The 19,735-nt window shown below is 62.0% G+C and overlaps 1 protein-coding gene and 1 long non-coding RNA gene across 8 annotated transcripts in view; one reads left to right on the top strand and one right to left on the bottom strand.

The window, feature by feature from the left end:
• The window catches only part of TBC1D16 (TBC1 domain family member 16), a 61,036-nt gene extending 42,636 nt beyond the window's left edge, over positions 1-18,400 (top strand). For 3 of the 7 annotated variants that reach the window (XM_053912038.1, XM_053912042.1, XM_053912039.2), the window contains 9 exons: positions 4,531-4,692; positions 5,612-5,759; positions 6,618-6,785; positions 7,290-7,438; positions 7,879-8,013; positions 8,700-8,886; positions 10,438-10,617; positions 12,972-13,118; positions 13,573-18,400. In XM_053912038.1, coding sequence (XP_053768013.1) covers positions 4,531-4,692; positions 5,612-5,759; positions 6,618-6,785; positions 7,290-7,438; positions 7,879-8,013; positions 8,700-8,886; positions 10,438-10,617; positions 12,972-13,118; positions 13,573-13,821 — 1,525 coding nt within the window. In that variant the 3' untranslated portion in view covers positions 13,822-18,400. Of the gene's footprint in view, positions 1-4,530; positions 4,693-5,611; positions 5,760-6,090; positions 6,273-6,617; positions 6,786-7,289; positions 7,439-7,878; positions 8,014-8,699; positions 8,887-10,437; positions 10,618-12,971; positions 13,119-13,572 lie in introns of those variants that run through there. The other 4 variants (XM_071219425.1, XM_071219426.1, XM_045190185.2 and 1 more) reach the window with 4 other exon arrangements.
• On the bottom strand, positions 8,839-16,779 carry LOC139440299 (uncharacterized). Its single transcript, XR_011650428.1, has 3 exons — positions 16,718-16,779; positions 9,112-9,221; positions 8,839-8,961 (listed from the first exon to the last, which is right to left on the bottom strand). It is a non-coding gene; the product is annotated as an uncharacterized lncRNA (long non-coding RNA).
• Positions 18,401-19,735: the final 1,335 nt, after the last annotated feature.

Here is a 19,735-nt window from a genome sequence, read left to right as displayed (position 1 = left end):
AAGCCTTACCCACGCGAGATTTTATGATTTCTAAAATCACCGCCAACTTCATAGGCCTCCCCCAAGTGGTGTGTGGTTTCCGTTTCCGTTTGTTTCACTTCTCTGGACATGAAAACGTCGCTGGTTACTGGCGTTTAGTCTCCAGGGATTTGTTTTTTCTTGTCCTTTTCCCTTTTTTCTGTCGGGCGTCCCTTTTCCTCTTTGTGAGTTACATGCTTTTTGCACATTAAACACATTAACCCTTGTCGTCTGTATGTTTTTTCACTTTTGTTTTCTTTGAATGGACTTGACTCCTGGGGCAGTTTCAGGTTTACAGCAAAACCGAGCAGAGGGCGCAGAGTTGCCACACCCCCTCGCCCCCCACCTGCACAGCTCCCCCCCGCCCCCCGTCCTCGTCCCCCCGCCAGATGGTGCACCTGCTGCAATGAACGCACCTTCACCGATGCGGCGCCATCGCCCGGAGCCCCCGGTCGGCACTGGGCTCCCGCCGGTGCTGTGTGTGCTGTGAGTTTGGACAAATGCAGGGTGACGTGGACCCGCCTCCACAGGGTCACACAGGGGGGTCTCAGGGCCCTACGCACCCTCTGCGCTGCACCTGCTCACCCCTCCCCCACGTGCCCACGCGCCCACGCGCCCAGGGGCACCGGTCTTTTCTGTCTCCACAGCTTTGCCTTTTCCAGAGGGTCAGGCAGGGGGACGCGCAGAGTGCGTGCCCTTCCCAGACCAGCTCCCTTCACCTGGTCATGCTTGTTTACGTTTCTCCCGTGTCTTTTTGGGGCGGCTCAGCGCCTTGTAGCACTGAGTGATGTTCTGTCGTCTGGCTGTGGCTGTGGCCACGGCTGGCATCACCGCTTGCCTACAGAAGGGCATCTTGGTCGCTTCCAAGTTCTGGCAGTTATGAGGGGACACCAAAGAGGGACACCAAAGGGTGACATTGTTTCCATCCCTTCTCCCCAATCCCCACCCACCACACTGCACGCACCCAGTACCACCTCCAAAACCAGCACCCCCTTCCCAACACGTTGTGTCCCGCTCACCCCGTGGGTCAGGCCCAGGGTTCCAGAAACCAGATCCGGGACGGAGACTGCCTTGGACAGACTCGTGATTGGAAGACCCCTGCTCCGCGGCTATGGCTGGGAGGACTGGTCCCTGGTCCCTGGTCCCTGGTCCCTGGCAGGGAAGGAGCTCCAGAGAGACAGAGAGAGGGAGAGATGGAATGACAGCAAGAAGTCTGCTTAAGCGCATTCCAGCTCCTTAGGGGAAAATTATTTGCATGAGTGAGTTGATTGGTAAATTAATTGAGGATACTGTTTGGGGCTCAACACTGGGGTCCTGTCCACTTACTGTTCAGCTGACTCACAAGTCTCAGAATGAAGAAAAACGAGTCCAAATTGATAAGTTTGCTTATTTGAAAATGTGAAAATCTGGCCCCAAAGTCTCTTTGACCTTGAGAACCACAACTCAGTCATTTTGGAGGTGTCTTCCTCCCCCTTCAAGCCTTTTCTAAAAGCAGACACTTCCTGTGTGTATCAGATATCTATTGCTGTGTAACAAACGACCTCAAATGTTGCAGCTTAAAGCAACAACCTTTTATTTGCAGGCGGTTCTCCTGGTTGGGCTTGGCTAAGTCAGGCTGTTCTGCCCGGTGCTTGCTCAGGCTCCTGGAGCCGGCTGGGGGCAGGGGGTGGAGGGTCTGAGACGGCCTCTGTCCAGGCTGGGGGGCTCTGGTGCCAACTGGCAGCTGAGTCTCTCTCCCGTGGTCTCTTGATGCCAGACTTCTCCAGGCCGCCCTGGGGCTCAGAGAATGTCCCTCACACCACAGCCACCCGCACGGCCCACCCAGATTCAGCAGCGCACAGGCGGACCACACTCTCTCTGGACAGGCTGAGCTGCAAGGGCTCTGAGGCCGGTTCCGAGGGAGAGAGAACTCGCCCGCTCCGTCTCCTGTACCCGTGCTGGCTGGCTCTTCTGTTTGTTGTTGCATTTTGGCGACCCTCAGAAAAGGACAAAAACTGAGAAATGCGACGTTTTTTAAGTTTCGCATCTTCTAGCTTTAGCTACAAAGCATTTTTCTTACAGCGTGTGGAGTTTTTACCAACATAGACCATCCTCTTAACTTCCGCCGCCACACGTAATAATTTTATGAACAAACCAACTCGCGTGCAGCACATATGAATGTTTCTAACACCAAATCGCTCCACGTGTGGAAAAAGATTTAAAAAAATTGAAACTGCATATATTTCCATTTTCCCAAAGTTTTATTTCCTTATGATTTTTTTTTCTGTAACTCCAAGATCCTGAGATGTTTACATTTTCATCCCAGGTATGAGTCTCAAATGCCTGCCCATGCCAGGACCCGGGGGTGAGAGAGCCACCAAGATACGGCCCTGACCCCGTGGCAGCTGGTCTTGAGGGGCCACACGTGTCATCCTAGATGGCCCAGCTGGCCAAGCAGTCACCGGCCATGACAGGTCCTGCGAGCGGAGAACTGGGATGCCATCAGCTTCGCTCTGGGGTGAACCTGTGGAAACCAGGCTGCAGGCCCCAAACACAGTGTCTTGAATTAATTCATCAATCAATTAATTCATGCAAATAATTTCCCCCTAAGGACCTGGAAAGGGCTTAAGCAGCCTTCTGCCTGGAGGCAAGTTGCTGCTGGGAGGTGTGGGGGGGGCCGTCTCCCATCTCTCCCTCTCTCTGTCTCTCCCTCTCTCTGTCTCTCCCGGGCTCCTTTCCTGCCAGGGACCAGGGACCAGTCCTTCTGGCCACAGAGCAGGGGTTTTCGCCCAGGCCAGTCCAAGAGAGTCTCCGTCCTGGATCTGGTTTCTGGAACCCCTGGCCTGCCCCAGGGGGGTGAGCGGGACACAGCGTGTTGGGAAGGGTGTGCCGGTGTCAGAGGGTGGTGCTGGGTGCGTGCAGCGTGGTGGGGAGTGGGGGTTGTGGGGAGAGGCTGGAAATAATGCCACCCTTTGAGGGCCCCTCTCCAGCTGGGTTTGGAGGCGAGCCCAGGATGGGCCGGCCGGCAGGGAAACACGCTGAGCACAGGCTCCCCCGGCCTCCGAGGCCTTGCTGTTCAGTAAGCAGATTATGAAACTCCTTGTAAAGCGGCCTGGTGGGGGGCTCTCTTCAGACCTGCAACTTGCCTGGTTTTGCAAAGTGATCTCATAGCGCAGCCCGGTCAGGATCCCCGTGGGAAGGCAGGTGAGTCCCTCGCCTTTTGGGTAGTTTGCCCTACAGCCGCGGTGGTTCAGCTTATCTGCCGACCTTCCCGCTGGGCTCTCTGTTTTCACCCGAGTCCCGTTCCTCAGACAGCCCACTCCTCGAGGCAGGACGGGAAGAACAGCCACCTGGGCCCGCAGTCCAGGTCCGGTGTTGTTCCGGAAGCTGTTGGGGTCCTAGACAGGCAGCCTTTGTCCTCCGGACGTCCCTGTGTTGCGAGGGATGGCGCTCAGCCAACCTGGCGTAGCTTCATTCAGAGACATGGAGCCCACCTGGGGCGGAGGGGCCTGGGGTCCGTCACCTCCGGCACTGCCGATCTGGGCTGAGACAGGTCAGCAAGGCACGGGGATGGCAGCCACGTCCCGTCGGATGCCGGGCTGCTGTCCCCAGTCGGCGCTCACCTTCACTCTGACTGCGCTTCATGAAATCCCAAGAGACCGCGCCCAGCCCGTGGTGTGGCTGCATCCATGTAACAGAGCACCTCATATCCAGGGCTCTAAAGAGATTCGTGCATCTTCTTACTGACGCAGAATAAATGGGGTTGTGTTGCTGAACTTCAGACTTAGAAGCCATAAAATATGCTGGTGAGGGCATGGGCCACAAAGCCTGGGTTCATATCCCAGCTCCACCACCTGCTGGCTGTGCATCCTTGGGGAAGTTACTCAGCCTCTCTGGGCCTCAGTTCCTCTTCTGTGCAGTGGGGGTTTCCTAGGGTTATTGTGAGGATGACCGCAGCACATGAGGAGCGGTAGACCCAGGGCCAGGCCCATACTGAGTGTTTAATAAATGTTCACTATTAGTGTGAATAGTATTAATAACCCAAATGCTTTCTAACTGAACCAGTGTTTTTTCAGGAATATAGGGAGCCAGTTTGCACCCTAACCGAAGCCCCGTGCTGTCTAAGACGGTCAGGAAATAGCCCCAAGGGCGGGGGGCCAGCACTGGCCACTCCACAGCCCTCTAGTCTACACAAAGTCCGGTTATTATCCTCACTTCGCAAAAGAGAAAACAAAGGTTCAGAGAGGCTTGGTAACTTGCCTAAGGTCACACAGCAGAGACTGGTCAGTATGACCTCGTTGTTTCGAAGCGGAGTGGGATTTGACCACATATGAATGCCATTGGGTGTGACGCATACGCATTCCTTCCTCCACTGTTCATTTACCCACGTCTTGCCATGTCTGTGAGCGTCTGAGCCTGGCGGGCGTGTTTAAATGGCTCCCCCGTGCCCTCCCTGTCCATGCCCTCCCTGTCCTTCCCCCTCGGCTGCGAGGACGGAGAGACAGGAGGCCATCCCACGACCTGCTCCCCCAGCTCCCCCTCCAGCGCGGATGCCCACCTGCAGTTCCCGGACAGCAGTGGCCTCCTGCAGGCGCCGCGCTGGGACGAGCCGCAGCGGGCCCGCGCCCTGGAGCAGATCTGCGGCGTGTTCCGCGTGGACCTGGGGCACATGCGCTCCCTACGCCTTTTCTTCAGGTAAGAGCCGGCTGCCCGCGGCGGGTGGGCCTGTGGGCGGCGCTGGCGTCATGGTGTCATCAGCAGTGGGACTCACAAGGGCGGCCCCACAGGAAGTGGGTCAGGGTGGCTCCCAAACTCATCTGTCCGCCTTCAGGGTGGTGATGGCCAGCTTCTGTTTGGGACCCTGGAGTGAGGGGTGGGGGGACAAGCCCAACTGGTAGCTTCAGGCTGCCCCCACCTCCCACCTTGCTGCTCTGGGCTTTCTGGAGGGGGGCGCCCTTTCTTCCGGGATGGGCCGACCCTCCCTGTGACTGCCCTGCCCAGTAGCCTCCCCAGATCCCTCCTGAGAGGCAGGGCGGCCCGGCCACCAGATGGCACCAACCACAGACCTTCAGAAGGAGCAGGAGTGTCACCGAGGGGTTCGCAGACCCAGAGCCACGCTCAGGCCTCTCAGGGCAGGGCTGCCAAGGTTGGCTGGTGGCCCTGGTGGCTGGTGGTCATTTCCCAGGAGGTCCCCCAGAGTGCCACCCAGGCCTGTTGGAGGAAGCCCCAGGAAGAGGCTGGCTGGCTGCTGCCCACCTGGATTCAAAATCTGATTCCACCGATGGAATCCACCCAGTACTCCCCCCCAGCCCACTCCCAAAGAGAAGGGACAGCACACGAGGCCTCTCTGGCCGGTCTCCTGGGCAGCAAACGAGGACAGTCCTGCGTCCCTGCCTCCCTGCCTCCCTAGGAGGGAGCTATTTTGCCTTCCTCAGCAAAAGGGGTGCTGGCTTCGGTGTAACTCGGTCCCCCTCTCGGGCCAGCAGCCAAACTCCACAGGGACTTCCTGTTTCCTGCCTCCGAGGTCAGTGATAGTGGCCTCTGATTATACTTGGAAATAAAAGCCCGTGTTTACACATCCACTCCTTCTCCTCCCCCTGTGATGGCCGCTCAGCGACGAGGCCTGCACCAGCGGCCAGCTGGTGGTCGCCAGCCGGGAGAGTCAGTACAAGGTGCTCCACTTCCACCACGGCGGCCTGGACAAGCTGGCGGACGTGTTCCAGCAGTGGAAGTACTGTGCCGAGACCCGCCTCAGAGACCAGGTAGCCGCCGCGCGGGGAGGCCCGGGGAGACCCCTGGCCGCCGAGCCCGGACCCGCCTCCGTCAGGGCCCACCGGCCTGAGGCCTGGCGGGCTGCGGCCGAGGGTGCCGTGGCTGATGGGGCAGCAGCTCTGGGCTGGAAACAGGTGCCCAGGGCTGCCTGTGATGCCAGCGCTCCGCACTCGGAAAGTCCTGTTTTGACAAGGCTTCCCGCCATATTTTGCTCAGTCTCCATACAAATGTAATAAGTGCTCTTTAATTATCTGTTTAAGATGCTGTATGTGCCTATTAGAAATGGGGCTGACTGGAAAACCCCCCTTCCCTCCCACCCAGCCTCCTGCTGGCTTCCCTTATTACAGTAGCCTGGCTTTTCCCCCACACCGAACAACCTTTGATTTCTGAATGAAATGTCAGCTGCAGTTTTGCCCTGGATTCGTGACTGCCCGTGGAGACAGCCTGACAGGCGGGCTCCCCGCCCGCCGAACAGCGACCCCTTTGTACGCGGCCAATCACATGTAATTTATTGCAGGCCCTTCCGGCAGAGACAGAGGGAAGTTGGGCCCAACGAGGCATTAATTCCATTTTGCGGCTGGGGGTCGAGGGAGAGTGGGGGGCGGGGGCAGGCGGTGGGTGGGAGCCAGCCAGGGAGCCAGGCAGGGGCGGGGGAAGCAACGTGTGTAAGATGAAGGTATTTTCATTTTAATTGCGTGTGATTACGGCTGCCACTCAGGGGTTTGTATGCAGGGGAGGGGCCCCTCTCCCTTCAGAAGAGAGGGAGCGGCTGTCCCAGCCCCCCAAGAGCGCCGCGGGCCTCGACTCCTGCGGTGGCACACTCATCTGTCCCCCGCCCTCCTGTCCAGCAGGTCGCCGACGAGAAGACGTGCATGAAGTTCTCCATCCGACGTCCCAAACTGCCCTCCTCCGAGACGCACCCCGAGGAGAGCATGTACCGCAGGCTGGACGTCTCCGCCTGGCTGCGGCACCTGAACGAGCTGGGCCAGGTGGAGGAAGAGTACAAGCTGCGCAAGGTGAGGCCGCGGGCAGGGTGGGGCCGGGCGCGGGCGCGGGGGCGGGGCCACCCGCGGGGGGCGGGGCCATCCCGGCGGGGCGGGGCCATCCCGGCGGGGCGGGGCGGGGCGGGGCGGGGCGCCTCCCTCGCGGAGCACGCCCGAGGCAGCAATCCCAGCCGCCTTCGTGGGGTGCGGGGGTCCCGTCTCCGCCTGTCTGGAAGAGCGCGCGGTGAAATGCTGCCCGTCCAAACCCGCGGATTAGGCCGTGACGTGAGAACCACACGTTCCCCCGAGCGCCACCCCGGGGGGGCATTGACATTGAAATGAGCCTGGCTGTGTCCTGTATGGGAATGGAGGGCCCGCACTTTCCCCTTCCAAACAAGTGCAAATTGCGGCCGCTGAATCAAGGCATCAGTTGTCAGAAGGCGCAGCCAAGCCACGAAAACACAGCCCTCCCGGGATCTGGGGGCGCTCTGAGCGGCCCTCTGTTGGCCCCTCCCCAACCGCGGCCGCTTCCTCCAGGCCATTTTCTTCGGCGGCATTGATGTGTCAATCCGGGGGGAGGTCTGGCCCTTCCTGCTGCGGTATTACAGCCACGAGTCCACGTCGGAGGAGAGAGAGGCGCTGCGGGCGCAGAAGCGGAAGGAATATGCCGACATCCAGCAGAAAAGGTAGCCGCCCGAACGCCGGGGAAGGGGTACTTGGCAAGGCAATGTGAGGGGCAAGTCAGCATCCATGTGTTCTGGGACGCATCCGCATGGTCTCTTTCGAGAATGTTCTCCCCAGACTGTGATTGCGGTCATTATCCCCAGCTGCCTTTAGCTCACATGTCACAGTTTTAGCATTCTTTTCAGCAGACTTAATTAGGCGCTGGGGCGGCGAGGGCTTGGGGGCGGCTCAGGGGCCCAGCGGGTGCCAGGACCGCTGAGGTCCATCTGGGCCTGGTCGTGGGGCTGCGCTCCTGCTGCGCACCACCCAGGGACTCCCCCACCCCCGGAGTCAGCGGGGAGATGAGACGGAGGGTCCCCAGTTCCCATCCAGGGTAGGGGTGGGGAGGGAGGAAGCGCACGTGCCGCTCGCTGACCCCCGCGGGGCGCCCGGCGTGGCGCAGGCTCTCCATGACCCCCGAGGAGCACAGCGCCTTCTGGCGGAACGTGCAGTTCACCGTGGACAAGGACGTGGTCCGAACGGATCGCAGCAACCAGTTCTTCCGAGGCGAAGGCAATCCGCATGTGGAGAGCATGAGGTGCCCGCCCTCCCCCTCCAGCCTCGGGTGACCCTCTGGGATGTGGGTGAGCGCCTGCCGCTCCTGAGCAGGGTGGGGGTTCCTACAATCACCCCAGAAGCAGAGAATCATTAGCTACTTTAGCCAGCTTCACTCAGCCGCTGTGGCCATAGTGACCCGGGGAAGCCTGCAGGTCTCCCCCAGGGGTGCCAGCAGAGCCACCATCCCCTGGGCGTCCACCCAGGCCTTGCTTGGCCTTGCTTGGCCCACGTGAACCACGGCAGAGCCTGCCTGAGTGTCTCCCAGTGGGTGGTCCTCCGGGTGATAAAGCCACACAGAGCCCGGGGCTGGCTGGCATCTTTGACATTCTGCTGCTGCCTGACAAATAATTGCACGAAATTAGCAGCCCATAAAAATGTGCCTGCCGACCCCCCTTTGTCACGGGCAGGGCAGTCCACCATTAAGAAAATCGGTCCCACACTCTTTCCCACTCCCCACCTCACTCAAGGCCTGGTGAGCGGCTAATTGCAGGCCATTACCCTTCCCCAGGCTTGGAGACGGGTGCCCCTGGGGTCGAGGGGAAGGACAGGGGCTCCGGCAGCCCCGGGTTCTGCTGGCCTCGGGCGACATGCCGCTGTCAGGACAGCAAGGGTGGGTGTGTCCAGGCCACCCTCACTGACCACCTGCTCTCTGGGCTGCGCCACCAGGAGGATCCTGCTGAACTACGCGGTGTACAACCCGGCCACTGGCTACTCTCAAGGCATGTCGGACCTGGTGGCGCCCATCCTGGCCGAGGTCCTGGACGAATCGGACACCTTCTGGTGCTTTGTGGGCCTGATGCAGAACACGACCTTTGTCAGCTCCCCTCGGGATGAGGACATGGAGAAGCAGCTGGTGAGGCTGCCTTGGGGGCATGTGTGGAGAGGTCTCGGTGGCTGCTGTGGGTCAGCAGGAAAGCCAGGGCTGGCGCTGTCGATGGGGTGTGGGGGCTTAGCCCAGGGCCTCTGGGAAAGGGTCTCGTGCTGCTCCCCGGTCCCAGGGAGCCTGCTTTCATCCCCACCCCACAGTCCCAGCAGGCTCAGAGTCTGGGTGGCGCGGGTCCCTCCCCGGGGCTCTTACCTCCTGCACGCAGCATCCCAGCCCGGGGTCCCCAGTGGGGTGAGGAGGGAGGGCCTGCCGCCTGGCCCGAGCTCTGTCACTCGGGTCCTGAGGTGCATCCTCGCTGCTGCCTGCGGGGGAACAACGCAATCAGGGCTCCTGAGTGGGGACAGGAGGGGAGAGGCTCCTGAAGCCACCCTGAGGCCCGCTGGACAGTGGTCACACTCTCCCCACCAAGGGCACTGGCCTTGCCTGCAGAGCCCAGGCAGCACCCTTTGCTCCACGGCCTCCTGAGACCCACACACACCAGGCAGCATTGAAGGCTGGGGGCGGGGGGCAGACAAAGCCGGAAAAGGCACCTGGGGTTCCAAGTCCCAGCCAGCGGGCAGGCACTGGGATGTGGTCTCGACTTCCCAGTTGTGGAGAGAGCAGACAGGGATGGGGGGATGCTGGGTGCCGGAGGGGGTGGGGTGGGGTGGGGGGATACGGATGGGAAGTAAGGCAGGTGGGGCAGATCGACTCCACTGCGCAGGGGTCAGGCCCTGAACGCTGCCGAGACTTGGCTGCCCAACGCATCCTGGGCAGTGACCCTACGTGGCCAGGTCACTTTGGACCACAGGTGTCACAAGCAGTGGGACCCACGTGCCACGGCAAGGAGTTTGTCCCGTAGAGTGCCCGTTAGGGGCTTCCGACTCTGCGGGTGGGAGAGGCGAACACAGCAGAGGATTTGAGCCAAGGCGGCCGGGAGCAGGGAGGTGTGGATGGGGCGGTGAGGGGCACCTGGGTGGGGGGCTAGGGGGCGTCCATGAGGAGGGGTCAGCCACATTCGTGGCCTTGACCCTGCTGCGGGCCACCAGTTGGAGAAAGTGGCCGGTGGGGGTGGACCTGCAGGATCAGTTCCTACAAGGGGCCCACACGCCCCGTTCCTGTCTCCCAGGAGCCCCCGCCCCCAAGCCCCGCAGCTGTGATCCTGAGAGCCTGTGATGCCAGCCCGGCCGGCCCCTCTCGGCATCTGCGTGTTGTCAGGTTTCTGCGGTGCCTGGGGAGCCGATTACCGGGTCTGACACCACGCGCCCCCGACGCACTTGCAAAGCACCTGGCCCTGTGACTCGCTAGCCGCTGGGGACTGGTTTTCCAAGGGCACTGGCGAAGTCGGTGGCCCCAGCCAGACACTGCTGCAAACAGCCACAATCTCGTCCCATGTCACTGGGTAGGGACCTTAAGTGCAGGAAAGGAGCATCCTGGGGTTCAGAGCCACCGCCCCCCACCCCCACTTTGTGGCAGCCCGTGGAGGGCCCTGGGGCAGCGGCACGGGCGGTGGGGCTGACCAGGCCTGCTTCACCGCAGCTGTACCTGCGGGAGCTGCTGCGGCTGATGCACCCACGCTTCTACCAGCACCTGGTCTCCCTGGGCGAGGACGGCCTACAGATGCTCTTCTGCCACCGCTGGCTGCTGCTCTGCTTCAAGCGCGAGTTCCCTGAGGCCGAGGCGCTGCGGGTCTGGGAGGCCTGCTGGGCCCACTACCAGGTGAGGCGGGGCGCCGCCGAGGGGAGGACCGGCCAGGACCTCACCCCGCACCCTGCCTTCCTGGAGGTCCGGGTGCCAGTGTAACTGTGCACCTCCTCGGGGGTCCCCGTCCTGTGAAACCCCCAGCCCCCCACCAGCCCCAGGTGGGCCCCTCACACTGCCACCACCTTCCATCCCACTGCGCTGGCTTCAGACCTGCAGCTTGCCTCCCGAGGAGCTGAAACCGATGCAAACCGCCCATGGGCTGCCCTCATTACTGCCTTCTGGCACCGAGCTCGCCTCTGTCACATCCAATCATCGTGAAGGACATTTCCGGGGCCAGGCAGGCCCACCCCTGCAGCTCAGGATCCTGATGTCCTCCGGCAGGAGAGGGTGCCCACCCACCTTCTCCCTTTGGGACGGCTCAGAGAGAGCAGGCCGCGACCCCGCTTCCCCACCAGAGCACCCAGGGCCAGCCCACTGCCCCCTCCCAGTCGTGCCAGTTTCCCCCGGCCGTGTCCGGTGCTCAGTGTCTCCTTGGCAGATCCCCCTGGGAGCCCCGTGCTGACCCTGTCACGCGGCTTTAATGCCCAAGTGAGCGACAAGCTGACCGTGCTAAAGGATAGGCAAGTCTCTTTGAATCTATCAGCCTTTAAAACAAAACAGGTTTGACACATCGGGAGGTGGCCGTCCCCACAGTGGCAGCCTTCGCAGCTTTGATTCCACGACCCACACAGACAGGTGGAGCGCCCACCAGCTCCACCCGCGTATTCGGGGGGAACATCCCCCCCGTCAGGACAGGCACTGGCCACGCACCGGCCACGCACCGGCCAGGCGGTCCAGACCCGCCATGTGCTTTTCTGACCACGCCTGCTTTGCAGGCCTCACGGCACGTTACCCGGACAGCAAAATGCCCACCTGCCTTGCTCATGTTTACGCTGATGTTACAAGTCAACCCTGAGCTCCGCCCGAGAGGCAGGGCCATTTCCCACAGTCACTTTGTCACCTGGTAAAAATTCCCAGGGGAGGCCCCTTGGGACACCGCTCTTGACTTGAGGTCCACAAATCAAGTTCGCATCATTTTCAGACTTCAGACACTTAGCCACATTTGGCTCCTCTCTTTGACCAAACTCGGGAAGTGGGGGTACCCTAGTTCATTAGGGATGAGCTCCAGGTGGGGGGGGTCACCATTGGTGGTGCCTTTAGCATTTTAGGTGGTGGCCCCAGAGAGAGAAAGGCTCTGTTCTAAGCATTTGCTGCCCGCTGGCCTCGGGGGGCTGGACTGCGCTGGGCCATGTCCCAGGGCCTGAAGCTGGCCCCGCACTGCTGTCCAGCCGGATTCAGGTGTGTGGTGCCCTTTCCGCCCCACCGTCCTCTCCGAGAGGGGCTGGACACCCCCCTTCCTGGAACCCTCTGCCGTCTTCCCCCACCTCCCGGAGTTCACGCAGTGGCAGGAGGCTCCATCTGAGCCCAAACGAGACCTCGCGGGGCAGTTCCGGGGAAGGGCCGGCCACGGGGGGACGTCCTCTCCAGGGCACGTGGGGTGACGGCCGCCCTATCGACAGCCCGCACTGCGGGCTCCACCTGGCCGGGTGTGGATCGCTGTTCTGTCTGGCTGGGTGGTCGGCACGGGGAGACTAAACAGGGGCTTCCCAGTGCTCCTTGTCCTTCCTCTGGTCCCGGAAACGCCTTGGAATCAAAGTCCACATGCCCTCAGCGCGTCCGGACAGGGGAGCGGGCAGGATGCACCAAGGTCAAGATCAAGTGCAGGCTTCCTGCTGCAGGCAGGGCGCTGCCATTCCGCAGGGACCAGCAGGGGGCTGCTGGACTCGCTCCGTTAGGGCCACCTTCCCCCTTTCTCAGCGACAAACCTGAGAGTCATCTCTGGGGCGGCGGTTGGGACGATGGGCCTGGGGGTTAGGTGGGTGGCTGCCAGAGGCCCCTTCTCACTGGCTTGCTGCCCCAGCTGCTGGAGTGGGTGGTCACCCACCCTTCGCACCCACTGTGACTGAAGACTCACCAACAGGCCTTTAGAACGGGCTCTGGCCGGCCTTCAGATGCAGGGCGTTCTTTGCTCCCCAAAGAGCGAGCACCCAGAGGGTTTCCCAAAAGAGTCCCAGAAGCCTGTGGGAGGCCAGAGCCAATGCTGTCCCCTGGGGTGTCCCAGCAACCTGTGGGTGCTGGCTGTCATGGGTGCTGACATTGGCCCTTGCAGATGGGGAAACTGAGGACGGACAAGGTTGTGTGGCTTGGCCAGGGGCCCCATAACCTGCCCCTACAGCCTCCCTGCACCTCTGCACTCAGCCTCCACCTGCAGGCAGGGTGCCCGGCTGGGTCAGGGACCTGATCTGAACCCCACCCTCCACACCCCTCAGACGGACTACTTCCACCTTTTCATCTGCGTGGCCATCGTGGCCATCTACGGGGATGACGTCATCGAGCAGCAGCTGGCCACCGACCAGATGCTCCTGCACTTTGGGAACTTAGCAATGCACATGAATGGGGAGCTGGTGCTCAGGAAGGTGAGGACTGGCCCCGCCCCTGCACTTACACAGCCCCGCCCACACACAAAGCCCCACCCCATTCACTAATAGAGCCCTGCCCCCCCCCCCAGAGCTCCACCCCCACACTTACAGAGCCCTGCCTCCCCTCAGGCCTCGCCTGTACCGCAGGGCCCAGCCATCAGCACCTGTGGCTGTGGTTTGGGCTGGGCTGCTGGCTCCTCGGTGCCATCGCCCATGTGGCTGTGCCCCAAGAGCCTCACTCCCCGAGGGAATGAACAGATGACCGGAGTTGTTAGACAAGTTCCCCACCATGGGGCACCTCACTCACAGCCCAGAGCCAGGAAGGCAGAGGCAGGCTTGGGGGGGAGCCTGGCACACCAGCAGCCCGCAGGTGTGAGCCATTGCCTCGCGTGCTCTTTGGCCACCAGCTGTCCCCCTGCCTGTCCTCACCGCCCATCCCCTCTCTCCGCAGGCCAGGAGTTTGCTCTATCAATTCCGCCTCTTGCCCCGGATCCCCTGCAGCCTGCATGACCTGTGTAAGCTGTGCGGGGCTGGCATGTGGGACAGCGGTTACATACCCGCCGTGGAGTGCACGGGCCACCATCCAGGGTCGGAGAGCTGTCCCTATGGGGGCACAGTGGAGACACCTTCTCCCAAGACCCCTGGAGAATGCAAGAGGGGTCCGAAGACGCCTCGGGAAGGCTTTGGTTTCCGCAGATAGGTCAGGCCCCTTGCGCTGGACGAGGGTTGAGGGGACCTCACCGTGGGTCCCAAGCATGTGGGAGGGGGTGGGGACGGGCGTGGATGGGACATAGATGGTCGAGATGTAAGGAAAACACCTTTGGGCGACATGAAGGGGACATTTTCATATTAACAACGAAAGCAGAGTCCAGAAGTGAGAGAAGGAAGTCCCGACAGCCGCCCAGAGAAAAGTCGGCTCCCAACAAACAGTGGGACCGGAATGCACAGCCCCTCCACCTGGAGACAAGGCAGGCTGGCTCCTCGCAGCGCCTTCCTCTGACGCATCCCAGTGAGGCCCAGGGTGTCCCCAGCCCTGGTCACAGACGCAGGGTGCTGCCTGGCAGTGGGGATGGCAGGGACAGGAAGAGCGGGTCTGGTTCACCCACCAGCACCCGCGGATGCAGCAGCACAGGAGGGGGGTCCCCTCCAGGCCCAGGCACAAGCTGGACAGACCTCTTGGCCAGGCCTGGCTTGGCTCCCTGAGCCAACCAGCCCCCTCCCATAGCTTCTCCAGCCACAGCTGCAGCCCCAATGTGAAGACACCTGTCCCCAAAGAAATAATGCCCCCCCTGGTTTCAGGACAGAGAGGTGTGGTCCGTGGGGGGGTTGAGAACTGGGGGCTTTTACGCTGTCTGGTAGACATTTGGCACCCTGGTTTGTGGGGGAAGCCACCTGCCTGTGAGCTGAGCCATGAGATGTTGGAGACGCTGTCTTCCTCCCAGTTGAGGAATTTCTACATGAGGTTCTTTGATGTTAAGGTCAACTTCACCAAATGCAGCAAACGGGGGGTGGGGGGGGTGGGGGCTGGATAGGCGAGGGGTGTGTGTACACGCATGTGTGCAAAACCCTCAAGAGAATCACCGTGTTGGGGGAAGTGGTGGTAGTATATTAACAGGCCAACCAGGACAAAGGCACTTGAAGACAGCGAGGTGGTGGGATGCAGGAGGGGCTGCAGGAAAGAAGCCCAAAGTCCCGGCCCCTCTGCTCCCAGGTAGGAGGCAGGGCCTCCCAACCTGCTCTCCCTCCTCCTTGTGGTTCAGAGGTGGGCAGACCAGGGCAGACAGAGCTCCCCGGCCATCTGCACAGCATGCTGCTTCCCGGACTGCTGGGAGCCAGGACGCCTCAACCCTCCAGCCACTCTTCTGAGGAGGAGGCGCTGTGAAGTGAGGTTACGGGGTCACAGCCCCACCTGAGCTGCTTCCTACCCAGCGTTTCAACAATAAGGAGGAAGGTGGAAGCAGGAAGGAGGAAGGTTTCAGCAGGAAGGGGGAAGTGAAGGGCCTCCTCTGACTCTGCAACCTGAGCCCAGGTCCGCCCGCAGGCAAGGGCACTAAGACCCGTACTTCCAAGTTCCTGGTCCCTCTGCCCAAGAGCCTTTTGGGGAGACCATCCTGGGGCCCCACCTGTGCCCAGATCTTGGGGTGCTGACCATGATGGCCCAGCGGCAGGGGTCCCAGCTGGGTGGGGGTGGACTTCTCCACTTTGCTTCTGAGAAAAGATTGCTTTTCTGCACGGGCTCCAGATTCATGATGGAATTGGCCGAAGTGAACCAGGCATCACACTTCTAGTGTTTCCTCTGGAAACCGCGTCCCCACGAATGGGGCATCAGCTCCCCAGGGCCACAGCAAAGCTGCGCAGCAGCCCCAACACCTGGGGGCCTCACACTGCACGCACTTGTCTGCCACTCGAGTCTCGGGCCAGCGGGCTAGGCTGGGCTGTACAGGTGTGGGTTGGGCTTGCCCCCATGTTGGGGGTCAGCCTGCTGTGAAGCCCCAGAGGGTGCCCACCAGACTCGAGACTGGACTCGGCTCTGCTCCGTGTCTCTGCACCTGCCCTGCAGGCTAACCCGGGCCAAGGCAAAGACTTGGGCAGAAACGCTCAGATGCCTTTCCAAGCCTTGGCAGAAGCCACATCTGCTGCCATCCCGCTGGCCAAAGCAAGTCACAAGGGGTGGGGAATGGACCGTCTGTCTCCACAGTGAGAGGGGCCGTGTGGTGACCCGGCAGGGCTGGGAATTCGGGAAGGGATACAGCCTCGCCACCACAGGAGGTCTTGGTCCAAATAACAGAGTTTTGGGCCGTGCCTTCTGTGGTCGGGGCGGGACTTTCCCTGGAGAGGCAGAGGCTGCCCCCACCCCAGGCTGCAGCAGCGGAGTCGTGCATTGCTCTGCAGTACCTTGTGCCTTTGGGCTGCTGGTGGGGCGGGGGGGTTGCACAGGGATCCCCTCATTTGGAGAGTCCTGGAACAGCTTTTATCCCGAATCTCCCAGCCCCTCACCCCACAGCTCCCCAAGATCCTGTACCAAGTGCCACCCCTACCCTCGGTGGGCCCCAGGAGGTCGCCTCTCAGAGCAGCCAGGAGCTCGGAAGCCCTGGCTGTGTGAGCCGGGGAAGGCCTGCCCGCCAGGATCCCTTCGCCTGGATGCAATTAGAGGAAACCAGCCGAAAGCCCGAGGCAGCTGCCGCCCAGCACCGCTCCCAGCCGCACACGCATCAGGGTGATAATTCAGTCATTAGCCGCCCGGCCGTCCCCCGCCAGCACGTGCAGACGCGCAATCAGCCCGCGCCCGGCTCTCCTCGAGGCTGCTTATTTAACCCATTTTTTAAAGTGACACTTAATGCTGTTGGCTGGTGTGCGTGTGCGTGCATGCCTAAGCTCCCCACACTGATGTCGGTGCCGCCACTGCGGGGGTCCTCGGGCCTCCGGGGCGCCTCTGATGCGTGCCTGCTGGCTCCAAAGGGGCTCCTTGGTGGGGGCCTGGCCTGGGAGGGGAGGAAGAAGCTGGGCCCAGGGGGCTGCAGGACACACAGGTAGTTGGTTTGGGGTCTTGTTGGCGCTCGGTGATCTGGGCTGGGAGGAGGACCTTGGGTGCTCACCTGAGGTTCGGGACCCAAGTCCAGCCAGGGAGAACTGGAACCCGATGCTGTGGGGGGAGTCGTCCCTGAGCCAGTTGGGGAGGGTGGGCGGGGTAGGGAGGAGCCAGCCCACGCATGCAGGAGGAGGGCCAGCAGCCCGGAAGGGGCAGTCCCGTGCTGTCCGGAGTGGTCACGTGTCTCAGGGTGGAGGTGTTTGAACCCAGGACCCCAACCACATGTCCTCAGAATTTTCTGTAAGAGCCCCTCCTAAAGCCTCTCAGGGACAGGCAGCTGTGCTGGTCCTGGAACGTGGGCTTCCCTGGGCTGCATGGCAGTGGCTGGCAGAGGTGGCCCGACTCCACCCTTTGACGAGCGGATGTAGGAAATGGGGCAAAGATGAGCATGGCAGGGCAGGAGGGAGGTGCCCCTGGGCTCTCTTGCAGGATCTGGTTTGGGAGGAATCACTTGGAGGGGCGGCCCCCTGGATGATGGGGATCTGCTCCCGGCTGTGCCTGTCGGGAACCACCCTCCATCCCACCTCCCCTCCCCTGCGGGGAGGCTGGAGGGGATCAGGGGCGCCTGGTTTCGGGGTGTAGCCTGGGCCAGAGGCTGGCCCAGAGTGGCTTTTGGGCTGTGCCACGGCCACGGGAAAGTGAGGGAGCCCACTGGTCTGGCCCGAGGCTGGCCACTTCCCCTGGAGACCCTGGGAACCAGGCAGCCGGGAATGATGAGCCCTGAGTCTCTCATCCAGGCAGCAAGGCGTCCCTGGCGGTGAGAGCGTCTCCCTGCTCAGAAGGATGCACCCGAACTAGCAGCTCCTTTCCCTGAGAGTTGAGAAGCTGCAGGGCAGTCCCCCTGTAGGGGACACGGCGATGTGTTTCAGGAAGACATTTACCCGGAGGTCAGGAACCCGGTTCCAGTCCTGCCCCCGACCCTTCCCGTGCCTGGCCTGCCACCACCCGAGCCTCAGTTTCTTTGCCTGTGGAGGAGGCAGTGACGCCCACCTCACGAGACAGCCATGAGGACTCAGGTGAAAGCTGTTGTAAGCAGGCTTACCTAGCCCCTGGGACCTCACCTGCCATTCAGGGGAGAGACCACTGACCTTGGCCTTCAGCAGCCTTGACCGAGAAAGGTGTCCTGCTCAGGACTCAAGGGCTCCCTTCTTCGAGGTGCCTGTCTGTGCCTCTTTTCTGTGCCATTAACCCTCTGCCATCCCACTTCCGGCCACAAAGAAAAATCAACCACCAACCCCGACCTCAGCACCACGACTCGACCTGAGGGGCTCCTGAGCAGGGATGCGGCCTGTGCGATCCGGGCTCGCCCATGGTGTGAGGACCACCTGAGCGGGACTCTGAGCCCCTGGGCCTCCAGGGGGCAGGGCGGGGCGCATAAACCGCCGGCAGGCGGCTGGCCACCGGAACTTTTCCTAAGAAGGTTCAGGTTAAAAGCGAGATCAAGTCACGTGGCCATCGCCTCTGGCATCTGGGCTTAAAGAGGGCCAGTCCGTGTGGGCGAAGGGGCAGGTTCATGACATTTCCACCGCCCCCAAGACATTACCCATGTCCGTGGCGAGCGATTCCTTCTCTGTGTTTCGTTTTATTTTTTAAACATGATCACCAGCCAGTCGGACCCTGCCCCAGGCCCCGACCGGGCCCCATTACCTCTGCTGGCCCGCCGCAAAGGAAATAAAAAGTGTTGACAACAGACGTGAGCTCCAGATGCCTCCGGGAGACCTTCTGGTGGGTCTGTCAGGTCAGAACCCAGCAGGTTCTGGTGCTGGGCAAGAGGACCCCCCGGGAGAGCCAGGCTGTTCCTGGGGGGCAGAGGGGGTCCTCGGGGACTGGGGAGCCAGCAGGCCTGGCCAGTGGCAGGTGGAAGCCTGACCTACGGGGCCCCAGGCACTTGGCTTGGAGGGCCAGGGGGAGGGAGACTCGGTGCCTTTGCCATGGAGGCCTGGATGGAGACTTCACGGAACACGGGAAAGAGCCTTGGCCCCCAGCCACTGGAGGCCTGAGACTGGGACGCACGATGTTCAGTGAGACTCCGCCCTCAGGAAGAGCCGAGTCGGCATCCACGAGCTCTGTGAAGGAGGCAGACAAGGCAGGCTGGCCTCGTGGTGGGGTGGGGGGAGTTAGAGGAAGAAGTCAGGTATCGGCAGAGCTGCTCGGGAGCCCCGGCAGCCTGCTGCAGGGACACCAGCCCCCCAGTGTTGCCCGCAGGGCGGCGAGGGCACCGGTGGGTCCTGGTTCTGCTGGGGCACCGGGTGGCGAGCTCCCAGGGCCTTGGCACCATCTGCCTGCATGGGGAGGGGGAGCCCGTGCAGCCTCCCAAGTGTCCACACCCCTGGGGATCTCACATTCACGGGGTCTGTCTCGCCCTCCCCCCACCTGGCCTTGGCCACTCCACCCGCCTGAGAGCCTCATCACCACCTGTGCACAGCAAGGGCGGAGGCTGGCTGAGGAGGTGCCAGCAGCAGGACGGGCCATGGCCCAGATGACACATCAGTTACCCAGCCTGCCTGGTGGCCCCACTTTGGGAAGCCTTGGTCTGTCCTTTTGGGACAGGGTGGCTACCTCCCCAGGCTGCCCAGGCCCCGAGCCCCGGCCCTGACGGGGGATCGGAAGCCCTGGCAACGGCCAGGCACACGCGGAGACGAAGCCTGGCACTCGGGGACAACAGCCACGCCATCAGACCCTCCACAACACGGCCGCTGTGGGCCCTGTGCACAGGGGCCCCCAGAAGCAGTCCTGTAGGAGGATGAGGCCCATTCTGCCCCGCCCCTGCCCCCCGAAAGGGCCTTTCTGGGAGGCAGCTGGCTCCCCGGGTGTGGCCCAAGCCAGGATGTTTGTCTTTGCTCTGGTTCTCCGTAAACAACCACGTGCCCTCAGCCCTCAGCAGAGCCAGACTTCAGGGTAGGGCCCGGAAGGCCAGCCCCCTGCTGTCCTGCGGGCCTGGGGCCTGGGAACGGCTGGTCCGTGACCGTGTGGCTGGCCGTCTGCACTGCTCACAGTCCAGGCTCCACCAGGGACGTGCCTGAGG

This window comes from Desmodus rotundus, chromosome 9 (genome assembly GCF_022682495.2).
Source record: "Desmodus rotundus isolate HL8 chromosome 9, HLdesRot8A.1, whole genome shotgun sequence".
Classification (NCBI taxonomy): Eukaryota; Metazoa; Chordata; class Mammalia; order Chiroptera; family Phyllostomidae; genus Desmodus; species Desmodus rotundus.
Note: the sequence above shows the minus strand (reverse complement) of the source record. Positions and strands in the feature narration are given on the sequence as shown.